Genomic DNA, 26,797 nt, shown 5'->3' on the forward strand with positions numbered 1-26,797 from the left:
GGCGTCAGAGGTAATCAGGTGGCCATCGCGGTAGTGCGTACAGTGCCTCCAGAGGGGACGGATCTTGTCCTGTCCACCAACATCCCATACAGTGAAAGAGATGTTCTTGTACTCGACCGTCTCGACATTGAAACCTGTACAGAATGAGTTTGGGCTGGGGACACGTGAATGGTGGAGAAACGCACCGATTGTTGGGATGGTGGTGACAATTTCACCAAGCTTGAGCTTGTACAAGATGGTGGTCTTACCTGCCGCATCAAGACCAACCTAGAGGGGGTGTTGAGTGTGCGAGGCTGTTGGAGCGAGTCCAGAAAGCTTTACCATCAGAATACCTGAGGGTCAGAGGGCATCAGCTGGTCGTCGGGCGACAAGAGCATCGCGCGCTACGTACGCATCTCTTTCTTGCCGAAGAGGCCGGCGAGGAGTTTCGAAACTGAGAGACCCATGATTTGAAGCGTTAGACGTTAGAGAGAAGTCGATGTGTTGTCGTGCAATCTGGCGGTAAAAGACAAGTTTGCGTCGCAGGGTTCCTGTGAGAATCAACCTTTCGGACTCCGCCGGTGGCAAGTTGCTGTGACTTTCCAAGATGAGGAAACAGCCCCTGGCGTCCCTTTAGGTTCTTATAACACCTCCATGACTACTGCGGAACACATCTGAACACGTACTGCCCGTACGTGTTTGTGTTGCGGTACCGCAACGCCTGCGTATTCATGTCATGAAGTAACTAACATTGAGTCAGGAAACGTTACTCGGAAAATTGGGCTAACAACTGACAAGATATCGATCCAAGAAGTTATATACATGCAAAGATGCACGGAAGGTGCTTTGGGAGATACGTTCTATGTGAGACAATGCTTGTAATGAGACGAGAAAAACTGTAGATTAAGAGTGAACATATACGAGTGAGTGCAGCAGTGATACAACGGTGTATAATCATACATCCACAGATTAGCAAAGATGAAAGGAATACTAGCTATAGGGCTTTACAATCGGCCGTCAGGGCTGGCCTACTACTTTTCTATGAAAATTGGAGAACGAGAATGAGAGGAAACGACCAGGCGGCATTGCGGCTGGTGCTATTGCTGGTGTTTCTTGAGTTGGGTAACCCACTTTATGTACACGCCGTCGGACGCGTTGGGATTGTAGTTGCAGACTTCAAAGAGCACAAGTTGTTCAATGAAACCAGCATTGATCCATATTTGCTCCCGCGCTTTCAACGAAGTAAATGGCATGAGTCATCGAAACAAGAGCAGAGGCAGAGATGAACATACCAGCTCTGACGACTGTCTGCGCCTGAGCTACATTGATGCGCCGAGACCACATCACTAGGAATGGACTCAGGCACAGTCGGACATGTTGACACTTGCAAACTCACAATATGCAGCAATGACGGCGGCAGAACGCCCAAGCCCCTGACAGCAGTGCACAAGCACTACCTTCCTCTCGTGGAGAGCTTGGTGAATGAACTGACATGCTGTGGGCAAATGCACAAGGAGGTTGGCGTTGTCTCGATCCTCGACGGCGATGCGCATGTGACGTATACCCGACTGGGGTGCCTCGGCGGGTATTTCATCGCTGCAAACGGAGAGAATTGCGGTGATCTGCTTCTCGGCGAGGGTCCGAGAGGATCTGGCCGCTTGAAGGCTGCGGGAGGAATTGGTTGGTTGTTATGTATACCACAGGAAAGGGAGGAGGCAATGTACTTACTTGCCCAAATACAGCTGACCTTCGACAATGGTGCTGATGTTCCTCCAGCCCATTGAATCCGAACTTCAGACGTCTTGGAAACGCCGCCGAGCATGACAAGGCCTGTCCCTGGCCTGTTTTGTACTTTGGAACAAGACCTACGGCTACTGGACATTCCGGAGGCGGCTCGGGGAAGACTACCCTCCGTAGTTTCGACATAGCTGAGGAGGTTTGAGAGACAGTGATGGCGGTGTGAAGCGCACAAGTCGACGTCATTGCAGTGACAGCACCGACTCGCAGAGAGGTCGGGTAGAAAAGCGGTGCAAAGTGCGGGACCCAAAACAGGTAACATCCTCACCGCCACGGGACGGTCCCGAAGAACGACGAGCCATATGAAGGCGGCCTAGCGTCCTTTGCCCACTCGGTGCACCCCCTCCCTCTGATCCTGTGCGGGCGCGTGCCCTGCAACGTTTTTAAACGCGCTGCGTCTATCCCTTTCCCCTGCCGGTTACTCCATACCCGTCGCCACCGTCATGCTCTCACCAAGCCATACGCACTCACCAGTGTCCACCAGACTGCGTTCTTCTGTGTACATAGATGTTCGCATCGTCTGTTTCCCCGATGCCGACACCCGCGTTGTGCATAACGGCGACACTATCGATGAAGCGGTATTCACAGAATGGAATGGAAGACCTTCAACCTAGCGATTAGTATGTGTTGATGCTATGGCAAACCATGGTAATGTTGGCTTGTCCCGGTACCCGGATACATGTTGAAGAGCCGGACATCTATTTGTCGTTCCTTCGTTGCCAGTTCAACCAAGTTCACTCACTAGCTTGTTTGCAAACCTAGGTGTGGGGAAGTGCGGCGTCTCGCTATCATAAATATTGTTTTACAAACTTGCAATCATATCACGACTATATTCATTGTCTTCAACGTGCAGCTGCACTGAACTTGAGTCAACCGCGAAAATTGATGTCAGGAGATCTTGGCTAACATCGGTATATCATCGGTGTAAGCGTTCCGGAGGTGTAGATCCATTCAGGGTCGCAGTAACGCTTAATTTTACGTCAGTCAGCACTCAGATTCAGGGACTAAGGTGTTAGAGGCTGCGCGTCGTGTCCCGGCTGCTTGGCTACGACCCGCGGAGTTCCTCGTCTGACGCTCATGTTCGCGCTGACACGAGGTGAGCACCGCGGAACGGCGAGAGCTCAAAGCCTGGAGAAGTACTCCGTTGGGAATTGAGGCTCAGCACAGCATTCAGCATGGTAGACGGCCGTTCGGACGCACGGACCGCACGCGCGTTTAATATAAAACAAGGAACGATTTGAAGACAATTGACTCCCCAGGCCTCATCAGCCCAGGACAACCAAGTCATGATTTAGTCTCATCACGCACTGCTCTCGTGCAGACAGCGGAGGATGTAGATGCGGATCAAATGATAGTGGGGACAAGCAATTGCAGAGGGCGTGAAACCACGTTTTCCGACCTGGAACTCAGTGATCAAGAGAGTGCATGTCAAGGGCGTGGCACGTACGTAAGCAGCGAGTGTGTCAATATTAGCACCAAGTTTGGAGTCCTTGGGTTGCCATTCAACGTTTCTAAGCCCTTCGCAGCCCTTCTTTCTTCTTCTTTTTCATTGCATTCGTGTAGACAGCATGCTCGAAGTCGAGTGGAAGACCTCTGTAAGCGACTGCCGCAGCTTCAGACCGATCCTTTGCTGACTACAGTCTCGCATCACGTCACCAGCATTACCACTCTGACGGTCGCCGCCGGAGCAAGCCGAAGCCCTCTCAACTTCATGGATGGCTCGTCAAATGGCGTGCCACTTTCTCGGGGAATGAGAAGCTACGACGAGAGGGCATACGTGAGATACACGAGGCCAAAGCTGCACGCAAGTTTGCTGCTCAGCGTAAGGCCAAACGCAAAGGCACATACGAGTCCTCCGGCGGACTCTCTCTCTTCGGCCTTGGGAAGAAACAGTCTAGCCGACCTTCCGTGGCCAAGCGCACTTCTTCTCAGCGGTCTACTACCAAGGACAGCAACTTGCATCGCTCAGCATCGACGAGGACACATCCATCCCGGCAGACCAGCATGAACAAGCCGCCGTCAAGACAAGGCACTATGAACAAACCGCCTTCAAGGCAAGGTAGCATGAATAGACCTCCTCCAGTCAGGAGATCTAGCACGCGGAACCCTCCTAGCAGACGTCCAAGCACACGGAGCAACGCGCCGAACGGAGGGCTCACCAGACGTGATACCACACAGTCACGGTCATCGCGGAAGTAGAGTTGGAGTGAGGATTTGGATTCTCGCCTCTTCCTGGGCATTAAGCTTATTGTCTTGCGGCATATATATTCTCAGCGGACACCTGGATTTACATACTTAGATAATCGTTGTACATGTAGCTGTACCTTGCTAGGCGTGCTGGCACTCTTGAGCAATACTTCCTAAATATGATAGTTATGAAAAGACACTTACGGCCATAATGGTATCGAGATCTAGCGCGATCGGAAATGATGTCCTCGAAGGGTAGAGTAATGGGAGAATAGAGCTACAGTAGATCACCTTGGATTCATTCCTAGATGTGAAGAGCTTCAGCGGATCCTGAGACAACGTGGGGTTGGCACTGTACGTACCGGTTGGCCGCCAGTAGATGTGCCATGTTTCTTCTTCTTACGCCTCTTGCGTTTTTTCTTAGATTCAGAATTTGCGTTAGCATCCTGCCCGGATACCCCCACCGGCCCGCCAAGGTTAAGTAGGCTCATATGGGTAGCGGGTCGGGCAGGTGAGCTACTTTGAGAGGCGGGGAAGCCGGAAGATTCGTGTTCATCAACCGGTGTTCCTGCAACGAACAATTAATGAGCTTAGCATCTTGGAGAGGAAGGAACTTGCGGGACTTACTTGACATGCTGCCAACTGTATCAGGGGAGGCCATAGGATTCAGTTCACCAGGAGGATGTGGTGTTCCTAGATCCTGTGCACTTTGCTTCCGCTTTTTCTTCTTCGTCGGGCTGAATACAGCATCCACATTTGGGGCTGGCAGCGGTGCAGAGCCACTACCATTGGTAAGGGGAGGATCAACTTCCATATCATCAGAGTTTGCCCGGGAGGTAGACTTTGTTACATTGGTGCCGTTTTGCTCCACTGACGCTAAATGTTTCTTCTTCTCTTTGCGCGCAAATGGGTCCACTTTGATTTGCTTTTTCGACCCGATTTCCCCCTTGGCCATTTCTTCGTCGCTGTCAGACATAACTACTGTTTGCGCAGGAGCCTCTTCTTCTCGAGTCCGTTTCTTTCCTTTGTTTAGGAGCTGATGGCGCAACTTGTTCGCCTCCCGTGATGCCTGCACGAGCTCCGGGGTAGAAGCACCTACTCCGAGCCTTCTCCGCATAAGAGCACGAAAGGATGGGTTCAGAATTGTGGTGCTTCACCTAGCTGGCCGACGCAGTTGCTCGTCCACCAACCGCTTAGGGTCAGAAGCTCGGCCGAGACGGACACGGTCGGAGGGAGACATCCATGACGCAACGACATCATGGACTAACGACATAGACATGTCTATCTGCGCCTGGAGAGTCTCAGTGTCAATGTCATCTTCTGAAGTAGGTTCAGTCGCGTCCTTTTGGTCAGTAGCCATTGTAGGGAAACGTCATGAGCGAGAGATAAAATGCGTTTGACAGAGTCACTGATTTTAAGGGAGGTGGCATAACCGGAGAAGAGGCCGAGATCAAGTTCTCACGCTCGTCTGATCTGCGAGAAGAGAAATGGCGAGTCGTGACGCGCCGTAATTGGTGATCAACGCTTCAGTTGCGGCACCACGGTGAATCTTCAAACATATCATGTCGGCCCACAAACGCAAGTGGCAGGATACCGAAGACTCTGACGAAGACGAGCCTTCGTTCGGCCGACAAATTCTGCCTGTTGCCCGTCTCCCAGAGAATTACAGCAATGAACCTATGGATGGTATGCAATATCTATTCACAGTCAGGTAGATTTTCATCCGAGACGCAAGGGTGAGTGTACGCTCAAGCTGCACTTATAGACGCGATGCTCGTCGCCTACCCAACGTCACACGCGTGGCGAACCCTTACGAAGTCCCAGCGCATGCTCCTGTCAAACAGGAGCCGCCGGAAACGCCTCTCATCACCCTGACCCTCCCCAGCGAAGAATGGCGGTCCCAATTTCTGAAGCACTTCCAATACTTCCGAAAGGTACTTACGTTCCTGCAATCATGTACCCCTTTCATAAGCTGAATCTGATCCATAGAACATTGTCCAACCAACCAACCATGTCCAACTTGAGATTGCTTCCTCACAGAAGCTCATGCCTGACAAAAAGGAGCGCGACCTCTGGTGGAAGTTCCTTGCTGGTCGCCCCCACGACGAATGGAATCCAGCCAAGAGATCTAAGAAGCAAATGTCAGGTCAAAAGAAGGACCAAGCAGTTCGTCATTTCCTTGAGGAGTCGTGGATGCCTCAAGGAGAGGCCGGGACGGTTCCCCCTTCAGAAGTTTGGCAGATAAACGGGGAGGGGGAGGCAGAGCTTGCGTTCAAGAACGACCCCATGGACTCCTTACCAACGCCAAACGGCACCCCTCCGCCCCTGGATGTTTCTGCAGGCATCATGTCTGAGACAAGGAGTACATCGCCAACGATGTCAGACCCAAGCCAGTGCCATCAGCCCTCGGCCTTGACCCACGACACCCCTGAGAAGTTGGGATTGTCTCCACCAGAACCAACGCATGCCTTGCTCCGTCGTATAGACCATGTAAGCATGGATGATCGTCAAAACTTTCTCCGCTGACGCAAAATCGCTGTAGCGAATAGCAGTCCATCTACTCATGTACTTTGCCCATTGGATCAATCTACGACTGGAAAAACCAAATGACCCGTCGACGATTATCACGCCAAGCCACGGTCGTTGGATGTTTGCTCTCCTGGCAAAAATTGACGACTATGTGCAGGCCGATGACATGAGCCACCTTCGCAGCCTCGCCCGCGGCTGTATATCTCTGATCAAAGAGATGTTCTCCGCAGTTGAAACGTCCTCGGAGCACCCTGAACTTCTGACGGAAACCATTGCGCAAACACCTCGGAAACAAAAAGGGGCCACAATTGATGAGGGGTCATGCTGGATGGTGTTTGCAGCAGTTGCTGGGGTTTGGGCTCAGAAAGACTTGTGGATGGATGTCGAGAGCTCGTTCATAGAGAGGTCGTAATAAAGGACAGCATAGGCGACTGTGAGGTGGTGAGTACTTTACATGCATGTAATGGTATCTTGATGAACATGAGGCTTCGCGTTGGTGTTCAGCTCACTTTCCGTATTGTACAAGACAATGGTTGGCGACCGTCTAAACGATCCCGGACATCATGAAACTTACCCGACGGCAGGCTTATTCGCCGAGGAGTCGGCCAACTGCATGCCAACGTCCCTGAAACCACTAGTGGCGAATGCATTCATATTGGAATGCCCTATCCGTGGGAAGCTTAGGGGGGTTTCGTGATGTTTTTCGAAACCCTTAGGAGTTCTGGTTGGCCTTACTCCTCTTCACTCCTATTGCTCGTGGAAGGTTTAAAGCTTGGCCTCTGAGCACTTCTCAGCCCTCACTACTTTCTACTTCCCCACACACACAAGCCAACGGATCACGATGTTCAAAGCCATTGCTTTTGCTGTCGTTGCCTTCGCTGGATCCTCGCTGGCTTACGAGGTGACTTCGCCCAGCCCATCCCAGGGATGGACAACATCAGGTCCCAACATCTTCAAGTGGCAGTGGGCTTCCACCGATCCTTCCAACTTTACGGTCGTTCTTACAAACGCAGTACGTTGTATACACAAAGGTCTTACAAGACATGTATCTCACGACGCTTTCGCAGAACATTTCAATCATGCCTTTTAGTGATGCAGTGCTGGCCACTGTTGTTGACACTACCCTTGGCCAGATCAGCTGTGGCCCTCCTACTGGCGGGTGGCCGGCTGGCTCTGGATTTAGGATCAATTTGACCCCTGACGACATAAACATCGACATCGTTATTGCACAATCGGATTATTTCGACATCTTTGATTCAACCTCTACTCTCTCTAGACTCCCTACCGGGACTGTACCTATCCCCGATCCGTCAGTATATTTTGTATGTGTTATATCGACTGCGTTGCTGATGTCTATTCCAGTTATGCTACAGGAGCATTGCCTACCAACAATTCCCCGTATCAGGATGGTGGCTCGGCGGTGGATGCGCCCTTTTTCAGTGCTGCTCGATCAGTTGCAGGTGAATGTCCCAGGGTGTTCACACTAGCTGCTGCCTCGCTTGCTCTACTCTTCTTATCATCGGTCATTTAATCATCCCCTCAATCCCGCTACTCTATCTCTTTAACCACGCCGTTGGTGGTATTATCTATTAGGTGTATGGTTGGCCTTGGTTGGCCATCGTTGAGCTCGAGAGGAATGCTCTTTTTACCATACGGATTCATTCATTTCTTCACGCATTATACCCAGCATCGGATAACTACTCGCCGCAATTCACATTGTCCATAACGCATTTATGTACACACCATCTTCATATAACGAATATTGCATCCATTACTTCCATTCCTTTTTAGCATGATTATGGTCATGACAAATCCCTTCAATCGGTCGGTAATATGACAAAATCCAATGAATGAAAAGCTTGCTCGATAGCCTTTAATTATTATACGAAGTTATACAACTCGAGCGCTTGTGAATCAAGAGATTACAATTGGTAATAATATTCTTAAACTTGGAAGCTCCCCTCATTTGGTTGAAAGATAGCTCATCTGATTATCCTTAGATTCGTTCTCGGGCCGGTTCCGTGAAAGCCCCTTTCTTCTCCATCCCCCGGCTGCTTAGTCGTTCTCCGGTTTGCTTTTAGATCACGCTGCACTTCACTACACCAAACGATGCCAACTCATTCGTTCGAGCATCTCCTTCCAACGAGCTGGAAGTCTCAGGTTACGGCGTGGCTCGCAGAAGATACTCCTTCATTCGATTACGGAGGATACGTTGTGGGAGAGGTCGAGCGGGAGGCCCACCTTCTTGGGAAGGGGAAGACGCCTGCCGTCCTCGCCGGTCGTCCCTTTGTCACAGAAATCTTTGCACAGCTTGGATGCTCGTGAGTTTTATCTCTCTCTACCCATTCTTTTTTCCCTGACATGTAAGGTTAACGACTCCTCCTCCTGGCTCGATAACTTGCTACATCTTTGTCATCTCATTACCCCTGGTTGACATTGGAAAGGGTTGAGTGGCTTCTGGAAGAGGGTGCAATTTTCGAACCCATTTATCACGTTGCAACCGTCCGCGGTCCAGTCAGACAGCTACTACTCGGAGAGCGCGTCGCGCTCAACCTTCTCGCGCGGTGTAGTGGCATCGCGACCAAGTCAGTGCAATCTCTATCGTGTTAAGTCTGAGTTCCATCCTTCATAGGTCCATGCGCATCAAGGATATTGCGACCGGTCATGGGTACAGGGGTATCATCGCTGGCACACGCAAGACGACCCCAGGTTTGTTTTACCTTTGTTCTTTGCTGGGTCATCTAGCATGCTCAAGACTCGGTGGCATATGCTCTATGTAGGATTCCGCCTGGTCGAGAAGTACGGCATGATTGTCGGCGGCATCGATCCCCACAGGCACGATCTTTCGAGTATGATCATGCTCAAAGACAATCACATCTGGTCATGCGGCTCGATCACCGCCGCTATCAATGCTGCCCGTGCAGTCGGCGGCTTCAGTCTGCTCCTCGATGTTGAGGTGCGTTCTGAAGAAGAGGCAGACGAAGCTATCGAGGCAGGGGCCGACGTCGTGATGCTTGATAATATGGAAGGCGATGCCCTTGCCGGCGCAGCGCGGCGCCTCAAGAAGAAGTGGGCGGGCAAGCGTTCGTTCCTTTTTGAGTCAAGCGGGAACATTACGGAGGCGAACTTGTGCGAGCGTGCGATACCAGGTACCTGCTGTGTGTCTTTTTATATCGCAAGGGCACTAACCGGCGTCCAGAAATTGACATCCTAAGCACAAGTGCGGTGCACCAGTCCGTACAGCACATCGACTACAGCCTCAAGATCCAAATGTCGGAGTAAGCAGGCACGGAGAAGGTTTTCGCGGCCGGCAGGCGCATCTGATCTGCCAACTTTTTATGCATATCTATGTTCGAATGGTAAAGCACTGTTTATAGATAACACTGGATCCATGATGCTACAAAGCTGGATATAAATCACGCACTATATTATGCAGTTGTGCCTCACGAGATGAGATCGAAGAGTCTAAGCGCATTCCGCCCGCGCACCTCGTCCTTTGCTGTTACACCGAGCCCTTGAGCCTCTTGTATGGCGGCTAAATTCTCGTCTACACTACGCCAACGCTGGGTCTCCTCTAGAGGCGGGAAGAATGGATGGTCTGTTCCAAATAATAGTTGTCTACTAGCCTTTTCAGCATCGTATGAACCTCCAGATTCGCTATACTTATGTGCACGGCCGACGACTGCGGCAGCAAGAGAAAGCTCGTCAGGCCCGTAAGCGACGGCGTCATAGTAGAGTTTTCCAAGGTAAAAGCGTGCGTCGTGCTTTAACCGCGTAGAGACAATGGGATCATGAGCAACGCAGGAAGCGAGTCGAGAGGAGAGAGCAGGAAGAGCCCCGCCTGAATGAGCAAGGAGCAGTTTGAGGTCGGGATAGCGATCGAGAACCCCGGCAAGAATGAGGCGGGAGGCAGCCTAACAAACGAAGAAATATAAAGGTTAGCATGCAAAGGAAAGTGGCTGCGGAGAAAATGAGACACGCACGATAGTCGTCTCGAACGGGAACCCAAGCGCAAGAGGAAGGACGTGGCCATTGTCGCGGGGTCCAAACGCGGTGCTGTCCACACCATAGTGAGGATGGATAAATACGACGAGGCCGGATGCCTGGATCGCCTCCCAGAGTGGCTCAAGCGTGTTGTCATCGAGCCCTGCGCCGACGCCGCGGGTGCCCATGATTACGCCGCGAACATTGGGAAGATTCTTCAGTGTGCGGACTGCGTCCACAATCGCGGAGACGGGGACTTGAGGAGCGAGAGGAAGGACACCGAAACCATACAAGGTGCGGAGGGACGGAAGACCGTCGGCGATCGGAGAGCCAGCACAATAGGCGTCCATGTCGACGTTTAAATCGTTTGCGAGACGGATAGCTTCATCAGGGGACAAGAAGTCTAGCCAGGGGTTGGCAAGGCTAGAGTGAGCGTGGCGTGCGTTACTGTCAGCACTGAAGGGATCAAAAGGTAGGGAGGAGACAAAGCTGACCTGACTATGGACACATCAATGTTGTGCCGCCTCATAAACTTGAGCTTCTCTTCACGGTCCCAGTACTACCCACCTTGCATGAGCCATCCACCAACTTGGACACTTTGACGTGATGCATGCCGTACCTGAGGGCCGACTGGCCTGCCCGCAGCTGGCTCGCCGTCTAGTATGAGTAGTCGCTCTTCTGTTCGACCACCGATGTCGAGAGATGCAATGCGAGGGGCGTCTTTGCGTGCGCGTAGAGCGTCGGCGTAGCGGGGAAGATAGACATGGGTGTGCACATCCACCAGGGGAGCGTCTTCAAAGGCTGAAGACACTGCTTCCCCTGCAATAGCAGTGATAAATTCAAAAAGAGGGGCCGAAGACATGGATTTCCTGCTTGCTGGCGTCGTTCGGGATAACTGTCTGCCAATGGCCTGGGTGGCGCCTCGCACCAGATTAGCCATGGAGGATCTTTTTTTTTTTTTTTTTGCCTCAACATAGCCATGGAGGATCGATCGATAGGAGAGCGCGCTAAACAATAGACTGCCTGCGAAGGTCTGAGGCAGCGAATAACGGGAATGAGTTCTCAGTGGGTTCAAGACCCGAGTTCACGTAAAGTGATAGCGGACACTGAGGGCGGTTACGATCCGCCCAAGTGAGCTACAGCAACACCAGTGTTCTTTCTTACACGCTGTCTATCTGACCACCTCTGGTTCGCACCTGCGAATGGCCTCGCTGGCATCCTCTGCGCGACGGTCTAGCAGGCGTTCGTCCAGCAGCGTTGATGTCCTTGACGAGGTGCGCCCCGTTTACTAGTGGCAAGCCCAAGCCATGATTTCACATGTCGTGACTGTTTTCTACAGCTCCGCAACCTCTCCGCCCATGTCACGCGCACACACGAACGCGTCGCGAGGCAGGTCACGAACGAGCGCACCACGCATGGCCGCCAGATCACTGCGTTGGAAGTACGCGTCAATGATCTAGAAGAGCACGTCAGGCATCTGGACCTCGATGCCGAATCAGGCCAAGCACAGAGGCGTAAACTCCGTAATGCACGGCGAGTCATACGCGACCTTATTGACGACCGGCGGGTTCGCCATAGTTTCCACTCCCGTATTACTCTTGAGGCTGACGAGTTTATGTCTAGGGACAAGAGGCTCAGCACTCGCCCGATGCTGGCACGTTGGTCCTCAGAGATGAACGGCCGCTCCATGAACGCGCTCTTGACGCGTTGGATTCCCCTTCTGTCCGTAGCAACAGGTCAGCCACTAACAGCATACTAAATGGACGGGACAGTGCGAACCGCACGCCCCGTCCTCGTCCTCACCCGTCCGGCACCCCGACAGCCGTGCCATCGAGCCCTGGGCGAACTTCAAACACTAGGCATTCCTCGAACTCAGTGCGCACTCCAGCACCTCAACCTCATGTTCGAGCAGCTGCACAGCGCAGCCCCCAAGTTGGGGGAGTACCTTCTCCCAGGACCACGGGGAGTCGCACTAGCTCTCGTGCGGCACCTATACCGACTCCAGCATCGTCACTCGTCAGCGCGAGCGCCCCTCCTTCGCTTGATGTGTCAGTACATGGAGGGCGTGATGACCAAGGCGAAGAGAGTGACTGGCGGGTTCTCGTCCACGCGCCTCGTTCGTCGGAGGTGCAGGCGCGCGCGTTAACTTGTGATCAGCTGCGGTCTCGCCTGCGACTTTCTCAAGACGTGGTTCGTATCTTACCTGCAACCGTCTACACAGTTCTGTTGACGAATCATCATCATTGGTCCTCATACGCAACATAGATGGATCAACTCGAGACGTGCGCCCTCATTTACTCCTAAAGAAGCTACTTTGACTGATCGCTGTTCTCTGGCTCCTTCTGTCGACTTCTACCCTTTGGTTGCTCTCGCAAATGCTGTTTGGATGACGGTCACTATTGGCTCGGCAGCCTTAAGTACGGCCAGGGAAACTCGGGTTTGAACGTGTATATTGAGGGTGAGGTCGCATTCGTCGGCAATCCATTCACGCTGGAAGGACCCGACGGATCGCATCTGATCGACTGGGGCACGTCCGACCTGAACGCGAGGATGGAGCAATACATCCAGGATCGTCCCGGAGGTACTGCTCTCCACACGTTCTTTTGGCACAGCCGAACAGTGAGGATTTGTCTGCTAGGGCATCATAAAAAGGATGCTGATGAATCCGCATGAATGTTATTTCGTCAACAGGGGAAATGGTTCTACATTGGGGCGCATATATGGACGCCAGTAGGCCTAACGTGGGAGGTGTGGCGGACATTGAGCGAACGTGTAAGAGTGTTATTCTATGGTTTGTTTGGCTTTCGAGGGCTGAAATTGAAGGGACGATTCGCTGCGCTGATGGCCTGCCTGGCCCTTTCATGTCGCTCGGTTCGGATGTCTCAGTCTCAGGAGTTTGTTGCGAATCGGTTGAGGATGCGAGGGGGAGAAGTGGAGACGGAGGCACAGATCATTGCGCAGCTGGACAGCAACAGGCTTGAGCAGATCGTGATCGAGTTGTCGAGCGTCGGGCAACGGGAGACGAGCGAGGCGTTCTTGCGCGAATACGGTCTGTCGCCGCGGCGGCGTCATCCGCGGCTGTCTTGAAGGCTTCTGGAATTCTCCTTGGGTCCTTGGTATTCAGGATTTAGTCAGGAACAAAGGAAGAAGCGGGCTCTAGGCCCGAAGTGATTGTCAAATAAGGCAATAGCAAAACTATATTTGGACGATCGGATGTCGTTACGACGGCTATGAATTCCAGGGGAGGAAAAACGAGAAACAAAGATGCTGGGTCTATTCTATTCAAGTTTGAATTCCAACAAGATGTCCCCGCTCCCAGTGCGAACCGTCGCTTTTCTCCATCTCTCATACCCCCTCGACCACTCTCCATCTTTTCTCCCTCCCCGTCGCTGGCTCTTGAGCCAGGTCGCAGAAGGACGCAAGGATGCATCATCGCTCGTTTACCACATTCGTTTACACCACCTTCCTGATCACCCTGTCGCTCTCTTCCCAGGTTAATGCTGAAAACCATCGTTCTCTTTGGTCCCATCGTCGACGCGCGGACAGCTTTGCCGCCCTCCAAGCTGTAAACCCCAGCGGTATCAATCTTTCGGGTCTAGCATTGAGCCCTTCAAGCACGGTAGCTTCTTCGCCGTCTTCTACGAGTCCTCCTCAGTTCCCTGCTTCATCGGCCGCGGCCTCGTCAGTCAGTCTTCCTGCATCCTCTTCTTCCCAGCAGCAACAGCAGAGTACTCCGTCTCCCCCGCCGCAGCAGTTTACTCCCTCTTCGTCCTCTCCGCCGGCTTCTTCAGCGCCTTCCTCTAGCCAACAGTCGACTGCTTCACCGAGCGCATCTACGCAGAGTCAGGCCTCGTAAGTTCATGTCTCCTTCTAGCCTACTTATCTTTGTAGTCTTAGTCCTTTTCCCATCAACAGCTCACCGTCGCAGGCGTCACCTTCTGTCTCTTCACCCGCCAGTGGAAGCACTGCTCCCCAATCCTCGGTTGCAGCCGTTTCCCAGGGCAATCAGGGTGCGCAAGGTTCAAACACACAGGCCGCTAACGGTGCTCCCTCTGGCGGTATTGTATCTAGTTCACCCACTTCGACCAACTCTTCTGGAAGGTTCGCCAATTGTTCTGTAGTTTGCTACGTTATCACACTAATGATTAAATTCGCCAATAGCAACAAGAGCTTCTTTGATAACAAGGGGCTAGTCGCAGGCACTTTCAGTGCCGCTGGCATTCTTGCAATCGCATGCCTGATCGGCTGCGGCATGTGCTGGGCTCGTCGTCGCAGCTCTCGTCGCGACTTTGATGATGACCAGCTTTTCTTTGACGAAAAGAAGCGACCTTTCTCTCCCCAAATCACTCGCAACAGCTCGCCAGAGCATGAACCGGAAGATGAAAGTATGGAATACCCTCGCCCGGCATACGGGCCTGGCCGTGCGCAGTCAGCGCACATGTATCCCCCGCAGGCGTACGCTCGTCAGCCTCCGATGCAACATATGCACATGAATGTCGACGTTGGCGACGGACTAGCATATTACGGTCAGCCGGTGTATGCACCCCAACAGTACGGAATTGGTTTCCCGCCAAATGCTCAGCTAGCGAATCCCTATGATGGTCCGACTTCACCAGCTACACCTGATAGCTTGGTTCCCGCTGCATTGCGTCCTTCTGTCAAACATCAATCTTCGGTTTCCTCTGGATTGGCTTTGTAGGCTATCGCCTAAAACAACAGCAAAATGCGTTACATTTTCTCTCTGGTGATGTAATGGTAACCGCGTTGTTCACCCTTTCTATCGTTCTTTCTGTAATTATACACGGTGTTTGATTCACCACTTATTCAATATCCTCTAGCACTGCAGTATGAAATGATCCGTTGGTCTGATAGCATGTTTGTACGTCACTGCATTGCTACAAAGGCTGACATCCTGCAATACCGCGCGCCCCTTCTCATTGGCATCCATATATGCTGCTGGACTTTATTACATATCTTCGGCCCATTTTTCATTTCTCCATCTTCGTCTTCAGCTGTACACGACGCTTTGTTATGCTGCACTTTTTACAGTGGTTGCTCTTAAACCCCGGTCTTCAGGTCGCCTGCTGATTTTTATACCTTCATTACTCGGACTGTACTTATGTGGGGCATGGGTCTAATCAAGATAACGCGGACGCCCAGTTAATGGTAGAATATTTAATCATGTCTGATTCTGAAACACGGCCTTGACGTAAGATGGGAACTAAGCGCATTGAATTCCGCGATACCGTTGCAGATCAACGTAACTTTCGGGCGTCTTGTACGCATTTGTTGTTGCTTTCAAGTCAAAAAGAGTAGTTGCGAGCCATACCGTTGCCTATGGGTTATCCGGTTATCGGATGGAATATAAGCAGATATTGCTCATCGAAGATCGGCGGGAGAGCTGCTTCTGGCCGAGTGCTCCTCAAATCGAACGTGGTAGCTGGTTCTCGTAGGTGACTTTGAATACAAGTTGCCGTGCATGCTGCCACAACGTGTGCTTTTCGAGGGGCCTTCATTTCAAGAGAGATGTAGATTGCGATAAATATTGGCCTGGGCAGTTGATTTTCCCGGAGGAGATGGTGCGCGCATGCGAGCAATCGATTGAGCGTAATGCCAGTGAGCATGTGAGGAAGGCCCACGTTTGCCTGTCGGAGGTACAGGGGCGTCTGAGTGATTCTGATTTAGTCAAGCGGGAGGGTGGCGTGTTTTGGAATGGCCGTTAATATGTAGCGTGACAGGTCTATTAGTATTAGTATTATATTACCTGGAGAGGATATCGTCGCGCGTCCGGTTGGTTGTCCCTCGGTCCTGCTCACTGTCTGCTCCGTGCTAGCCCAGCTCAGCCTAGCCTCAGTCCAGCCCAGTCCAGCACCCGCCTGTGGCTGTTGTCCGTCTTCGCGTGTCTGCCGTGTCTGTCTCCTCCTCGATGCGACTATTCTTGCCATAGCCCACGGATGAACACTCTCACCTACATATCCCGCCAGTTCGATGTCCTGGCCTCTCCTTCTGCCCCTCCTTCGACCCCGACAACTGAGCATGCATCTTTCATCCATGCCCGCAATCGTGACACGAACTTTCGCTCTTTCCGTGGCCTCAAGCGCACTTCTTCCTGGTCCTCCAAGTCTTCACACCGCGACATGCCTCCTCCCGATGATGACAGTGATACTGCCAGCAGCAGCAGCACCCTTCACCCAAACGGGTACACTCCCAAAGTAAAGCGCTCGCTTTCCTCTCCTTCGGGCTTCCTCCTTAAATTTGCCATGCCTCCATCATCGCGACCGCCCTCCCCAGCCAAGCCAAAGCCTGCCGCCCGCCACACTGGGCCCGTGCTCGCGGCTTCGGAGCAGTCAGGCCAGCCTCCACAGCTCTCAAAGCGTCGTCTGCGCCTGCGGAGTGCGCTCCGGCGCATGTTCCTCGTGCGCGTGCTCGTCGTGGTTTGGAATACCGTATGCGCGACGTGGGCGTCCCTCACTCACGCCATCAGCCCCAGGGCTGTCTCCCGCAAGGGCAAGGAGAAAGAGCTCGCCCCAGACGTGCAGGTGAGCGTGATCCTCGGTGTGGACGACGAGAAGGCCGGCAGCAGCAGTTCAGCGATACACGGCGACGATGGATCGATACCACCGATACCCTTTCCATCTAGCAGCTCAGATACCTCGTTACTCCAACCCCCAAAGCTGGAGCCGAAGCTCGGCTCGGGAGCCGTCACTCCTCGCTTCGCATCCCGTCCACCATATCGCGTACTCCCGCCCTCTTTCCGCGCGGGCTCGCAGGGCGACGAATCGTCCCGCTCGTCCACACCGGGTCCAGGCCCGGCGCGTCAGTCACCGTTTCATTTCCCGAAGACCCTTGTGCTCGATCTTGATGAGACGCTCATTCACTCGACATCTCGGCCTATGCATCACAGTTCAGGGTTTGGGTGGCTTGGATTTGGCAGCTTCCGCCAGCGCAACAAAGGGCACACCGTCGAGGTGTACTTGGGAGGACGCAGCACGCTATATCACGTATATAAACGGCCGTTTGTGGACTATTTTTTGCGCAAGGTCAGTCGAAGCCCATGTGTGTGAGTCGGACACTGGCTGATGCATGCATACAGGTCTCTGGATGGTACACTCTGGTCATTTTCACGGCGTCCATGCAAGAGTATGCGGACCCTGTCATAGACTGGTTAGATGCTGGACGTGGTATACTTGCGAAGCGGTTATTCAGAGAGGTATGCTCCTCCTTTTCCTTGGGGTGCACACAAGAGCTAAATTGCCGCATAGTCTTGTACGGTGCTCTCCAATGGATCATACATTAAAGACCTTTCTCTCATCGAAGAGGACCTTTCCCGCGTTTGCCTGATCGATAATTCTCCCATCAGCTACAGTATCAATGAAGGTACGCGAGAGCATCCATAATCTGATGGGCTTCCAAGCTGATTGAGCTGATTTCCCGCAGCAAACGGTATTCCCATTGAGGGCTGGACGCATGACCCATCGGATGAAGCACTTCTGGACTTGCTTCCCGTCCTGGATTCCCTTCGGTTCACGAAGGATGTTCGCAGGGTGCTCGGTCTCCGCGGGTTTTCGCTTTTATCATGACGCTCGACACTGGAGCTCGGGCAAGCAGGACTGTTCAAGAGCATAGAATAGCTTCGGGCTGATGTTTGGTTTCCGATGGTCGTTATATATTCATTGAGCATGCATCTTGATCCATTCGCAATAACTCACAAGTAATGCACGCAAGCACAAGATCCTTAGCAACTAATTTAATACTCCTTCCCTGTATACTATATAACGCTGACAGAGTCATTCAAATGTGTTAATGTAACAAAGAGACTACTTAAGGGGCATGAAAGGATGGGAGAGACAAACCTGGACGGGGACAAGCAGCAGTGATGAAAGGAAATATTATATATATAGAATTACATGGCAAGTTCTGCTTGTAGCCGCTTGAGCTCTGCCTCTTCATCTTCCTCTGCGACAGGTTGAGGAGCTGTGTGGGGGATAGATCAATGAAGACGCGGCAGAAGAAGCCAGAATAACAGTAATGACGTACTCTCTTTGACGGCGCCTGGGGGAATATGCAACGGTACGTGATCTGCGCCAGCGAGCCGCTCGTCTAGCACCTCCTGTTCGAGGTCGCCAAGTTCTCTGTTGAGCTCGTCCTACGGGAATTGTCAGACCTGCGCCGCAGCGCTGGACGCAGGATCCGGTGCGCACCTCGTCTAGCTCGTTGCCGTTCATAGGGTTCGATATCGCGTCCGCTATCTCGTTCGCGATTTCTCTCTGCTCGTGGATCTGGGCCATGGTATCCTCGACCTTTGCCGTGTCCCTGTTCCAACAGAATGATAACCAAAGGTGTTAGTAGCGAGTTCAGCGTAATTTCGTCAGCGAAGCGGAGATGAATGGGAGGCGATATGACGCACATGCCGCGGTGGATAACCCCAAGCGCGTCCGACGCCTTCTTCATGGCGGCCATCGTCTCCGCATTGAGGTTGGCGGATTCAAGCGTGTTTATCTGCATCTCCAGCTGCAGCCGCGTGCCCGCGAGGCGGTCGATCTCGGTCTCGTGCGCCTTCTTCCGCCGCAGCGCCTGCGTGGCCACTGCGCACGGCGAGCAACGGGCGATGGGTCAGAGCACACGCCAAATGACGAGGGGAGAGGGAGCGTCACCGTACATGGCTTATTTGAGACAGCATTGGCGCGTGCTTTCTTGAGCTCCTCCTCGACCTTGCGTTGGAGGTGCTCTTCCTTCTTCTCGATCAGCTGCAGCTGCTGTCTGAGACCGACGATGGCGTCACGGGCGGCCTGCTTAGTGTCGCGGCGGCCACCAAAGTAGCTCATGAAGCTCGCCATCATGCTTGTATTCGTCTAGGTCGTATACAGTGAGGGACGAGGGGAGTGAGGTATAGGGTAATGTGTACAGTGGGGAACGAGTGCAGCAAGTGAGAGAGCGCCAAGGGCCAAATGCAGCACCTATGACACTCCCTGATTAGGAAGTCAGTGTGGTAAGTGCCTGCGCGTCTAAAACGTATGTGTATATAAACCAACATTAAAAGCTGAATACTAAGCATCCCGCTATCATCTACAGTTGCCACCAGATAAGTCATTCTCCCCTCACCGGTCTTTCTTCTCGCCGTCACTTTAAAACAGCTCTTAGCAGCAATCATAGGAAGCAAACCCCAACTACTCACCTGCCCTCGTCATCGCTTCGACTGTCCTCTGCATTTTTGCCTGTGATGACACCCCACGCCACTCGAGAGATCATCCAAGTCCAAAGCACTTGAATGACCTGCAGAATACTCAGAGATGGAGTAAAACAAGTGAAACGTCAATCCTACCTGAAGCGATACGAGAAAGAGCACGAACACCTGGTGCGTCGGCGGCGAGTAGTAATGACCAATCAGAGGATTCCAGTCACCACGAATCAGGCCAGGAGCTTCGTAGTAAGCGGAGAGGATAACGCGAATAAAGAGGTAATGGCGCGTGATAAACCACGAGAAGAGGAAAAAGATAAAGGTGATGTCGCAGAGCGTGAACAGTCTGATGTAACGTAGCATTTTCGCAAGCTAGTGTCATTCTGGTCAGTACATGCGCCTTCGACATAACATTATCTTACTCACCGGAAGCCAGATGTCACACCAATCCATAAGGACCATGATCAGGCATCCGACGCGGGTGAAGTTGGAGAAGTAGCTAGCCACCATCAGAATAACGGTAATAATATGGTGGGTCATCATTTGAACGTGGTCTTTCCGGTGCGCTTCAGCGTTGAGAATAAGAATCTGATGCGAGTAAAATGCGGTCTGGGTGAGGTAGTAAAGCTTCACAGTGCCGGCAAGAGGCACATGGGGGTATTCAGCCCAGAGGTATTTTGTTTGCCATGTGGCTGTCGGCAGGTTGATATGGACATACTGAGAGCCACGAATGAGAGGAATGGAAAGGCGGCCAAGTACGCGTAACTCACGATTCCAAAACAGGCTTGCAGCGTATAGTATATCGTGGACCAGCCTTGCTCCGCAAACCTGACGACGCTCCTGTTAATCTGACGCGTTTCCTTGGGTGAAGGACGCGATGGTGCATGTACACCATTGCCGTTGGCAGTTTTTGAATGCCCATTCGCGTTGCCGTTGTGGATTTTTGACAAAGAGCCATTAGCACCGTTAGCGGTGCCGTTTGTCACGGACTTGTTCTTCTGGGCCCGCCGTCTCCAGTCGCGAATGAGAACCCATCGGGCGAAGGGTTCCAATATGTATATACGCGTCGCGTCGCGTAATATAGCCATTATGGCGATGCATGATATGATGAGGCAGCCATCTAGGATACCGGTGTTGTAGTACGCGTTGTCGTGGAACGAGTCGGTAATCGTCGGAGCGTCGGTTGGGTGTGAGAGTGAAACAAAGGGAACGAGGAAGGACGGGAGCCACTCTGGCGTTTGGAAGTGGTCCATGACGGAGGGTATAAGTCGTTAAGGGAAGGATGCAAGCAGGATACGGGATACCCTGGTCACAAAAAGGCCAGAACCTGCGAGAAAAGAAGGAGGTGGGTGTAACGGTGGCGCAGGGGTGACAAGACGCGTAACGTGGACGTGTCGACCAGAGGGGGCAAGGAACGGCGGGGGGTCAAAAATTTCAGTCGTCGTTTAGACTTCTCGTTCCACGGGGAACCATTAATATTCCAACGAGCAAGAACGTGTTTGGGCAAGTATCCCAAGCTTATCGTGCGAATATCCTTCCTTTTGCGCTCCTCCCCCTCTCCGTGCAACTCGGCAAGGCTCAAGCAGCTAGCCACCTTGCTCAGGCTGCCTACTGCTGTTTCTTCGATGGCGGTCCAGCCCAGTCCGACGCTCTACATCAACAACCTTAATGACAAGGTCAACAAGGAAGAGCTTCGCATCCAGCTCTATGCCCTCTTCACCACCCATGGCAAACTTATCGACGTTGTCGCGTCCAAGGGCCCCAAGATGCGCGGCCAGGCCTTTTTAGTCTTCTCCGATCTTGCCTCCGCAACAACTGCTATGCGCGCGTGCGAGGGCATGGTTTTCTATGACAAACCTCTCGTGAGTCGATCTCACCTTGCCTGCTTTGAACTTTGCCGAATTTCTCGTGCTTCAGCGAATTGCATACGCAAAGGAGAAGTCGTACGCTACCTTGAGAAAGGAAGATCCTGACTTTGTGCCACCAAATTCTCTGCACGCACAAAATAATCCTGCGCTGGCCGCGAAACGCCAACTCGAGGATGGTGCCACTGATGGCGAACGTCAACGCAAACGGGAAAAGGCAGAGGATGACGATAATGACGATGGCGTGGAAATGGAGATTGACGAGGACGACGATTCATGAAGAGCGCCGAGCGTGCCCTCTTCCTTGTCGTGCGTCTCTGAATGTTTCTGGCAGCGCCCGTTCGACCTCATGGCATTCCCTTATAGTCATAAGCCACCCGCAAACCCCGCGTTACCTTCACTTCCCGTGCGAGGGAGGATGTATATCCTTCCCGACCCATCCACATGGTCATACCTTGGCACAAAGGCGTTTTATAAGCGAGGTGTGCAATAGAGCTACTATGTAGCAATCGCTGTCAGCGTCCCATTTGTTTGAAGAACTGCCAACTTCAGCTAAAAGTACATCAGTATAGCCGCCACTTTTATCCAGCATTTCCTGACTAGCATGTGCTGTAATCGCGTCTCACGCAATTGACCGCAGAAGACCCCGTCAGTGAACCACATCTAAGTTCGAACTACTTAAGTTACCATTGACTGCTCGTTCTCAACGAGTCTTGGAAGGTGCACATGTGAAATTCATATTTCCTCTGAGGATAACACGCCGCGACTCCATACAACAGACCCCACGGATTCAAATTCTCCAGTTGTTCCATCGCAAATACTAATCTTACAATTGTTCTTGGGTTTACAATTTATGCTTTCAACGCCTCTAAAATCTTTTCACCTACCAGCTGCGCCGAGGCGGGGTTTTGACCCGTAATCAGTTTTCCTCCATTGTCAATGACAACGTGAGTCTGTCACTCCGTTAGTAATGGTGAATTTTACTCTGCTTGTTTGAAACGTACCCCCCATGGCTCGGCGGCGGCAGTAAACTTGCCACCGAGCTCCTTCAATCTGGTTTCCAGAAGGAAGGGTATATCCTAGTATCGCCCGCTTTCTTAAGCCTTCTTGTTCCTAAGATTGGTAAAAGAAGTCGCTAACCTTTACTTTGCCGACCTGCTCTTCTTCGACGTTCGAGAAGCCAGTGACGTTCTTGCCCTTCAGGATAGAGTCTCCGTTATCCAGTTTGGCTTTGACCAGGGCCCTATCCTTAATGTAAGCAATACTCCGGCTACTTACTTGATCTTTGGTCATCTCACCCTGGCCCATGGCAAACAGCGGCCACAATTTTGTTGGATTTGTAAAACTGGATGAAACATGTTCAACTACCTTATCAATTGCAAAGATGATCGAAACACGCGTACGTCTTCCAACAATTTGGCGTTGTCCTCATCCACGGAGAGATCAATCATAGGTCCGTGACCGCCGACGTAGAAGACAGCATCGTAATCGCTGGCCTCGACGGCTGAGAGCTTCTTGGTGCTTTCAAGTTTGCTCTTGGGCGATGCTGCGCTCAAAAACCCAGCATCATCCGGGAAGTTCTGATAATTGAATAAGTGGCAGTAGTGTTAACGTTGCTGCGCGGCACTGTACCTTTACACTGCCCTCATCGACAGGGGGATTAGGTCCCTTGGGTGCAGCAAAGTCGATCTCGACACCGTGGGCGGCTGCGAGGACGTTGAAGGGGTGGACAGCTTCTGGCAGATACCAGCCCTTTGCACAGGAGTATCAGAGACAACTTTCGGACTTTTGATTGGACCTTGCCCAATACTCACAGTCTGAGCCCCGGTCAAGGTCTTGTCGCAGGAAGTGAGAACAAATAGAACTTTCTTGGTCATGATGCTGAGTAGCAGATGGTGATATCGTCGATGGTAGGACGTATTAGGTATACATTTGAAGTAGGTTCTCTTTATACCGCCTGCGACTGGGAGTTAGGCACGACATGCATGCACATCCTTTGGATTATTCATGCAGTGACATCATGTAGCCATAGTCGTGCGCTCTACAATTACCGCCCAACCTCATAGGTCCCGTCACCAGTTCATCAGTGAGATTTTAGTGACGGTTTGTCCGTTCTCGGAGCTCTCAGGGCTGGGAGAGGCCTCGGAGTTTGTCCTCGATTGGCCGCTTTTGGGAGTAGCCGCGGCCCGACGGCGACGACGCGACCAGACTCATTGCTTGGGGAAGCCATCAACTGATTAACGAACTACAACTCATCGCCGACCAGCACTTCCGCCATCTCAATCGCCAGCAAGCAACGATATGTCTTCTTTCTTTGGACTGCTAGTTTTCTCTACTTTCTCCCGTATTACCATTCTCTGACACACGCGCTTTGCAGTGGAAAGACTCGCACATTCAAGCCAAGGAAGGACGTTCCTGAGGGCACCAAACAGTACCAGCTACGCAAGTATGCAGAGGCGACTCTTGTACGCCGAGCATATAATGAAAACGACTGTCATGCGTTTCTAACGGCTTATGAAGGGATCAGGCAACTTGCGACTGGCAGTACAGCTTCCCGAGGGCGAAGATCTCAACGAATGGTTGGCCGTGCATGGTGAGACATCAACTACTTAGTTCACCATCGCGATCGGCGACAACTGACCTCGTGGATTCTCAGCGGTCGACTTCTTCAACCATTTGAACATGCTATACGGAACAGTCACAGAGTTTTGTACGCCACAAGAGGTGTGCCGTGACATGATTGCCTCCAGTACTTCTCTAACGCCATTATGCAGTGCCCGATGATGACCGCTGGTCCACGGTGCGCATGTCTCGTTCTGAGGTGAGATTTTGTGTACTCATGAGTGACTTCACCTTAGGTATGAGTACCTCTGGGAAGACTCTGCCAAGTACAAGAGACCAGCAAAGCTGCCAGCCCCTGAATATGTAGACGCCCTGATGAACTGGGCGCAAAACATACTCGACGATGAAACCGTCTTCCCCAACAGGATCGGTACAGTACATTCTTATATAATGTCTCATCCCCCCTGACCGGCGACCGGTCCTCCAGGCGTTCCATTCCCCAAGAATTTCCGCGACACAGTTCGCACCATATTCCGACGGCTATTCAGGATCTACGCTCACATTTACAGCAACCACTTTGACCAAATATGCGCGCTCGGAATAGAAGGTCGGCCACCTGATTGGTTTCATAAGGAGTCGTGGATCGTAGAATTCTGACCGATCTACTTTAGCCCACCTGAACACCAGCTACAGACATTTCTTCCTGTTTATCCACGAGGTGCGACATCACAAGCTTACATCGGCTGAAAATTAAAGATATCGTGTCCCAGTTTGATCTCGTTGACAAAAAGGAGCTAGCGCCCCTTGACGAGCTCAACGATGCAATTCTGGCAGAGGATAAGGCTCGGTGAATGGGACCAACTAGTACCTACATCCTTCTGTACCTACGTGAACTGTCTATTTGCCTCGTGTTGATATGATACAGCGAACGATTTCGTCGGTATACCCAAGCGAAAAATGGCTCGAGGTGAACACGACCAAGGAACTGCGTGTGTGGTTATTATGGATATGATACATCAGGAGGTGCTCGTGTTTAACTAACAGACGTATGGGCAAAACTAAAATGCAAGGATATGAGTACATGTCGTGTTTGATGAACTCTGGTGAGAAAATAGGCTCAGCGCTCAACGAAAATGGGGACACTTTTACGAAACTGCCCGTGATGTAGAAAGGGCCATTATTGAGGTCGAATGCGTGATATGGTAGTACATCGTGAATGCAGAATAATTGAATGGGAATGGATAGTGCACGATCGTCTAAAAACCTGCGAGTCCTTGTGCATGTATGGAGTCGATCACAGAGAATGGAGACGGCGCGGTAGGGATTCAAATTTGGAATATGTAGGTGAAGGGTAAAAATGGGAGTCAAGGTAAAGTAAACTTGATGGATAGGGTTAAGCCATCAAATGGTACGCTTTGATATTCGTTAGAACATAGAGTGACGTAAAAACTGGATGTACTCACTTTAACTACAGACCATTGCACGATCAGAGTTTTTATTCGCTCTGCCAGACCAGTTCGACAAAGGTTGCAAGCTAGTTGCTCCCCCAAAGGAGCAAGAGCCGACTCCATTGTGCTTGTCGACAGATCTGAAGGCAAGCATAAGGATGCTGTAACGCCAGTCACGGGATTTTATGCTTACCTGGCCTTGCATCCCATGCGAGGTAAGCCGATGCAAGTGCCCATGCCCGTGTGAGCCGCTTCTGGTCCTCAAAGTCACATGTTGTAGTGGGCGCATGAGGATGTGGGGGTGGCAAAAGCAGACGTTTCAAGGCATCCGAGCGGCCAAAGTGCAAGAAAAATAGCCGCTTGAGGTATCTCGGACCAATTCTATCTGCCATATCATCGGTGAGAGATGCGAGAGAGAACGAAAGAAGGTGCGACGAGGTCGGAACGGCGAGATCGTAAAGATCATGCTTGGCGGCCAAGGCATAGAGCTCAAGTGGGTACAAGGGGGCGTGCGATAGAAGGAGAGAATATAAAGGCGTTGACAGAGCGATGAACTTGTTCACAGAGAGACCGTACTTGGCCAATGCGGTTACTGCTGCCGATAAGGACTCGAACGAGGGCGCATAATGTGAGCACGACATGTCATAAACCGTGTGCAGTACGACGTTGAGGACCGCCGAAGGTTCGGTAAGCATGACTACTGGACCCATGTCGTTATTTTTCTGTTTCTGCGATGGTGGTAGTAGACCATTGAATGCGTTAGAGGATGCGCCGAACAGGGTGGCTGACTGGACGTAGAAGAAGACAGAATCAGACGAAAGAAGGACAAGATCAGGAGGGAGTGTATGGATCTGGGCGCCAGGGAAGAATGTAGTCGATACGGAAACAAGAGTGTTGCCATCGTCGGCGGATGCGTCGTCGACCGGAGATGCTGTGAAGGAATCCTAGACATGGTTTAAGTATGGTGGGTAGATAAAGCTTCAGAGAAACTCACAGGAGGTGTCGGTACTTGGGAAGGAGCCGCGTTAGCGCGTCCGGCGACGGGCTTGCCTGGAGCAGGCTGGTCAAAGTCCATGGGCTCTGAGACGAATTGCAGGACGAAGTCCCAGTCTGTTGTGTCTGCGTTGGCGGTCATGTCGAAATATGGGGAGGACGAGATGGTGAAAGGAAAAAGAAAGAAAAGAAAGGAGGTCGTGAATGAATGCGCAGACTTAGGGGGTCATGCGTGTGGCTGAGACAATGGGCGAGAGTGGGCCAAGTGGGAGAGA

The 26,797-nt window shown here is 52.0% G+C and overlaps 14 protein-coding genes across 14 annotated transcripts; 7 read left to right on the forward strand and 7 right to left on the reverse strand.

Annotated features, from left to right (window-relative positions):
- Window positions 1-847: 847 nt before the first annotated feature.
- Window positions 848-1,903, reverse strand: CONPUDRAFT_103420 (phosphatases II). Its single transcript, XM_007769861.1, has 4 exons — window positions 1,708-1,903; window positions 1,376-1,644; window positions 1,272-1,325; window positions 848-1,210 (listed from the first exon to the last, which is right to left on the reverse strand). Exons 1-4 carry the CDS (start codon window positions 1,758-1,760, stop codon window positions 1,077-1,079), a joined length of 510 nt encoding a protein of 169 aa, XP_007768051.1. The 5' UTR covers window positions 1,761-1,903; the 3' UTR covers window positions 848-1,076.
- A 1,434-nt stretch (window positions 1,904-3,337) lies between these two features.
- CONPUDRAFT_81849 (uncharacterized protein) lies at window positions 3,338-5,362 on the reverse strand. Its single transcript, XM_007769528.1, has 5 exons — window positions 5,121-5,362; window positions 4,591-5,069; window positions 4,326-4,531; window positions 3,436-4,267; window positions 3,338-3,371 (listed from the first exon to the last, which is right to left on the reverse strand). Exons 1-4 carry the CDS (start codon window positions 5,321-5,323, stop codon window positions 4,262-4,264), a joined length of 894 nt encoding a protein of 297 aa, XP_007767718.1. The 5' UTR covers window positions 5,324-5,362; the 3' UTR covers window positions 3,338-3,371; window positions 3,436-4,261.
- Window positions 5,363-5,420: 58 nt separating this feature from the next.
- CONPUDRAFT_103424 (uncharacterized protein) lies at window positions 5,421-8,017 on the forward strand. The gene is made up of 7 exons (XM_007769862.1): window positions 5,421-5,674; window positions 5,729-5,897; window positions 5,953-6,453; window positions 6,506-6,933; window positions 6,997-7,504; window positions 7,560-7,801; window positions 7,855-8,017. The coding sequence occupies exons 1-4, from the start codon at window positions 5,526-5,528 to the stop codon at window positions 6,902-6,904; spliced, it is 1,218 nt and encodes a 405-aa protein (XP_007768052.1). The 5' UTR covers window positions 5,421-5,525; the 3' UTR covers window positions 6,905-6,933; window positions 6,997-7,504; window positions 7,560-7,801; window positions 7,855-8,017.
- A 533-nt stretch (window positions 8,018-8,550) lies between these two features.
- On the forward strand, window positions 8,551-9,910 carry CONPUDRAFT_123197 (nicotinate-nucleotide diphosphorylase). Its single transcript, XM_007769863.1, has 5 exons — window positions 8,551-8,813; window positions 8,937-9,077; window positions 9,125-9,201; window positions 9,273-9,641; window positions 9,692-9,910. Exons 1-5 carry the CDS (start codon window positions 8,602-8,604, stop codon window positions 9,772-9,774), a joined length of 882 nt encoding a protein of 293 aa, XP_007768053.1. The 5' UTR covers window positions 8,551-8,601; the 3' UTR covers window positions 9,775-9,910.
- Window positions 9,911-9,935: 25 nt separating this feature from the next.
- Window positions 9,936-11,353, reverse strand: CONPUDRAFT_123202 (amidohydrolase 2; the record flags this gene model as incomplete). The annotated part of the gene is made up of 4 exons (XM_007769864.1): window positions 11,096-11,353; window positions 10,971-11,035; window positions 10,476-10,899; window positions 9,936-10,406 (listed from the first exon to the last, which is right to left on the reverse strand). Exons 1-4 carry the CDS (start codon window positions 11,336-11,338, stop codon window positions 9,936-9,938), a joined length of 1,203 nt encoding a protein of 400 aa, XP_007768054.1. The 5' UTR covers window positions 11,339-11,353.
- A 942-nt stretch (window positions 11,354-12,295) lies between these two features.
- On the forward strand, window positions 12,296-13,714 carry CONPUDRAFT_81851 (uncharacterized protein). Its single transcript, XM_007769531.1, has 5 exons — window positions 12,296-12,666; window positions 12,742-12,758; window positions 12,888-13,095; window positions 13,168-13,248; window positions 13,363-13,714. Exons 2-5 carry the CDS (start codon window positions 12,742-12,744, stop codon window positions 13,561-13,563), a joined length of 507 nt encoding a protein of 168 aa, XP_007767721.1. The 5' UTR covers window positions 12,296-12,666; the 3' UTR covers window positions 13,564-13,714.
- A 186-nt stretch (window positions 13,715-13,900) lies between these two features.
- CONPUDRAFT_153246 (uncharacterized protein) lies at window positions 13,901-15,175 on the forward strand (the record flags this gene model as incomplete). The annotated part of the gene is made up of 3 exons (XM_007769865.1): window positions 13,901-14,328; window positions 14,374-14,577; window positions 14,638-15,175. The coding sequence occupies 3 exons, from the start codon at window positions 13,901-13,903 to the stop codon at window positions 15,173-15,175; spliced, it is 1,170 nt and encodes a 389-aa protein (XP_007768055.1).
- A 2,194-nt stretch (window positions 15,176-17,369) lies between these two features.
- On the forward strand, window positions 17,370-18,056 carry CONPUDRAFT_54570 (NLI interacting factor; the record flags this gene model as incomplete). The annotated part of the gene is made up of 4 exons (XM_007769210.1): window positions 17,370-17,516; window positions 17,570-17,686; window positions 17,739-17,853; window positions 17,914-18,056. 4 exons carry the CDS (start codon window positions 17,370-17,372, stop codon window positions 18,054-18,056), a joined length of 522 nt encoding a protein of 173 aa, XP_007767400.1.
- Window positions 18,057-18,379: 323 nt separating this feature from the next.
- On the reverse strand, window positions 18,380-19,316 carry CONPUDRAFT_89786 (vacuolar-sorting protein SNF7; the record flags this gene model as incomplete). Its single annotated transcript, XM_007769866.1, has 5 exons — window positions 18,380-18,450; window positions 18,514-18,622; window positions 18,678-18,789; window positions 18,884-19,061; window positions 19,136-19,316. 5 exons carry the CDS (start codon window positions 19,314-19,316, stop codon window positions 18,380-18,382), a joined length of 651 nt encoding a protein of 216 aa, XP_007768056.1.
- Window positions 19,317-19,647: 331 nt separating this feature from the next.
- CONPUDRAFT_54054 (longevity-assurance protein) lies at window positions 19,648-20,907 on the reverse strand (the record flags this gene model as incomplete). Its single annotated transcript, XM_007769165.1, has 4 exons — window positions 19,648-19,749; window positions 19,799-20,026; window positions 20,081-20,371; window positions 20,425-20,907. 4 exons carry the CDS (start codon window positions 20,905-20,907, stop codon window positions 19,648-19,650), a joined length of 1,104 nt encoding a protein of 367 aa, XP_007767355.1.
- Window positions 20,908-21,279: 372 nt separating this feature from the next.
- On the forward strand, window positions 21,280-21,799 carry CONPUDRAFT_54082 (RNA-binding domain-containing protein; the record flags this gene model as incomplete). Its single annotated transcript, XM_007769170.1, has 2 exons — window positions 21,280-21,516; window positions 21,572-21,799. The coding sequence occupies 2 exons, from the start codon at window positions 21,280-21,282 to the stop codon at window positions 21,797-21,799; spliced, it is 465 nt and encodes a 154-aa protein (XP_007767360.1).
- Window positions 21,800-22,234: 435 nt separating this feature from the next.
- On the reverse strand, window positions 22,235-23,427 carry CONPUDRAFT_81856 (ThiJ PfpI domain-containing protein). Its single transcript, XM_007769537.1, has 7 exons — window positions 23,334-23,427; window positions 23,152-23,271; window positions 22,923-23,099; window positions 22,818-22,864; window positions 22,660-22,762; window positions 22,524-22,598; window positions 22,235-22,472 (listed from the first exon to the last, which is right to left on the reverse strand). Exons 1-7 carry the CDS (start codon window positions 23,394-23,396, stop codon window positions 22,371-22,373), a joined length of 687 nt encoding a protein of 228 aa, XP_007767727.1. The 5' UTR covers window positions 23,397-23,427; the 3' UTR covers window positions 22,235-22,370.
- Window positions 23,428-23,735: 308 nt separating this feature from the next.
- CONPUDRAFT_123215 (Mob1 phocein) lies at window positions 23,736-25,427 on the forward strand. Its single transcript, XM_007769867.1, has 9 exons — window positions 23,736-23,840; window positions 23,897-23,984; window positions 24,040-24,112; window positions 24,176-24,243; window positions 24,294-24,319; window positions 24,378-24,511; window positions 24,569-24,688; window positions 24,753-24,799; window positions 24,852-25,427. The coding sequence occupies exons 1-9, from the start codon at window positions 23,821-23,823 to the stop codon at window positions 24,930-24,932; spliced, it is 657 nt and encodes a 218-aa protein (XP_007768057.1). The 5' UTR covers window positions 23,736-23,820; the 3' UTR covers window positions 24,933-25,427.
- Window positions 25,428-25,445: 18 nt separating this feature from the next.
- On the reverse strand, window positions 25,446-26,473 carry CONPUDRAFT_54268 (uncharacterized protein; the record flags this gene model as incomplete). Its single annotated transcript, XM_007769185.1, has 2 exons — window positions 25,446-25,669; window positions 25,723-26,473. Coding segments are annotated over 2 exons (975 nt in total), but the record flags the coding sequence as incomplete, so codon positions are not given.
- Between the last annotated feature and the right edge of the window lie 324 nt (window positions 26,474-26,797).

The sequence above is a fragment of the Coniophora puteana genome, assembly GCF_000271625.1.
Source record: "Coniophora puteana RWD-64-598 SS2 unplaced genomic scaffold CONPUscaffold_5, whole genome shotgun sequence".
Taxonomy (NCBI): domain Eukaryota; kingdom Fungi; phylum Basidiomycota; class Agaricomycetes; order Boletales; family Coniophoraceae; genus Coniophora; species Coniophora puteana.

What these genes read in the sequence shown, in the direction of transcription:
- CONPUDRAFT_103420 (XM_007769861.1), bottom strand. Translation starts at nt 1,760, where the DNA reads ATGGGCTGGAGGAACATCAGCACCATTGTCGAAGGTCAGCTGTATTTG. An exon ending in GGTCAGCTGTATTTGGGCAA is followed by an intron (nt 1,645 to 1,707) that starts GTAAGTACATTG and finishes TTCCTCCCGCAG; the next exon opens with CCTTCAAGCGGCCAGATCCT. An exon ending in CGCCGTCATTGCTGCATATT is followed by an intron (nt 1,326 to 1,375) that starts GTGAGTTTGCAA and finishes GTCCATTCCTAG; the next exon opens with TGATGTGGTCTCGGCGCATC.
- CONPUDRAFT_81849 (XM_007769528.1), bottom strand. Translation starts at nt 5,323, where the DNA reads ATGGCTACTGACCAAAAGGACGCGACTGAACCTACTTCAGAAGATGAC. An exon ending in CAACTGCGTCGGCCAGCTAG is followed by an intron (nt 5,070 to 5,120) that starts GTGAAGCACCAC and finishes TATGCGGAGAAG; the next exon opens with GCTCGGAGTAGGTGCTTCTA. An exon ending in TACAGTTGGCAGCATGTCAA is followed by an intron (nt 4,532 to 4,590) that starts GTAAGTCCCGCA and finishes TGTTCGTTGCAG; the next exon opens with GAACACCGGTTGATGAACAC.
- CONPUDRAFT_103424 (XM_007769862.1), top strand. Translation starts at nt 5,526, where the DNA reads ATGTCGGCCCACAAACGCAAGTGGCAGGATACCGAAGACTCTGACGAA. An exon ending in ACTTCCAATACTTCCGAAAG is followed by an intron (nt 5,898 to 5,952) that starts GTACTTACGTTC and finishes TCTGATCCATAG; the next exon opens with AACATTGTCCAACCAACCAA. An exon ending in TGCTCCGTCGTATAGACCAT is followed by an intron (nt 6,454 to 6,505) that starts GTAAGCATGGAT and finishes AAATCGCTGTAG; the next exon opens with CGAATAGCAGTCCATCTACT.
- CONPUDRAFT_123197 (XM_007769863.1), top strand. Translation starts at nt 8,602, where the DNA reads ATGCCAACTCATTCGTTCGAGCATCTCCTTCCAACGAGCTGGAAGTCT. An exon ending in CACACGCAAGACGACCCCAG is followed by an intron (nt 9,202 to 9,272) that starts GTTTGTTTTACC and finishes TGCTCTATGTAG; the next exon opens with GATTCCGCCTGGTCGAGAAG. An exon ending in GTGCGAGCGTGCGATACCAG is followed by an intron (nt 9,642 to 9,691) that starts GTACCTGCTGTG and finishes ACCGGCGTCCAG; the next exon opens with AAATTGACATCCTAAGCACA.
- CONPUDRAFT_81851 (XM_007769531.1), top strand. An exon ending in TCTTTTGGCACAGCCGAACA is followed by an intron (nt 13,096 to 13,167) that starts GTGAGGATTTGT and finishes TTTCGTCAACAG; the next exon opens with GGGAAATGGTTCTACATTGG. An exon ending in GGCGGACATTGAGCGAACGT is followed by an intron (nt 13,249 to 13,362) that starts GTAAGAGTGTTA and finishes CGGATGTCTCAG; the next exon opens with TCTCAGGAGTTTGTTGCGAA.
- CONPUDRAFT_81856 (XM_007769537.1), bottom strand. Translation starts at nt 23,396, where the DNA reads ATGACCAAGAAAGTTCTATTTGTTCTCACTTCCTGCGACAAGACCTTG. An exon ending in TCGATGAGGGCAGTGTAAAG is followed by an intron (nt 23,100 to 23,151) that starts GTACAGTGCCGC and finishes TTCAATTATCAG; the next exon opens with AACTTCCCGGATGATGCTGG. An exon ending in GCTGTTTGCCATGGGCCAGG is followed by an intron (nt 22,763 to 22,817) that starts GTGAGATGACCA and finishes CATTAAGGATAG; the next exon opens with GGCCCTGGTCAAAGCCAAAC.
- CONPUDRAFT_123215 (XM_007769867.1), top strand. Translation starts at nt 23,821, where the DNA reads ATGTCTTCTTTCTTTGGACT. An exon ending in AGTTTTGTACGCCACAAGAG is followed by an intron (nt 24,244 to 24,293) that starts GTGTGCCGTGAC and finishes GCCATTATGCAG; the next exon opens with TGCCCGATGATGACCGCTGG. An exon ending in CGTCTTCCCCAACAGGATCG is followed by an intron (nt 24,512 to 24,568) that starts GTACAGTACATT and finishes CCGGTCCTCCAG; the next exon opens with GCGTTCCATTCCCCAAGAAT.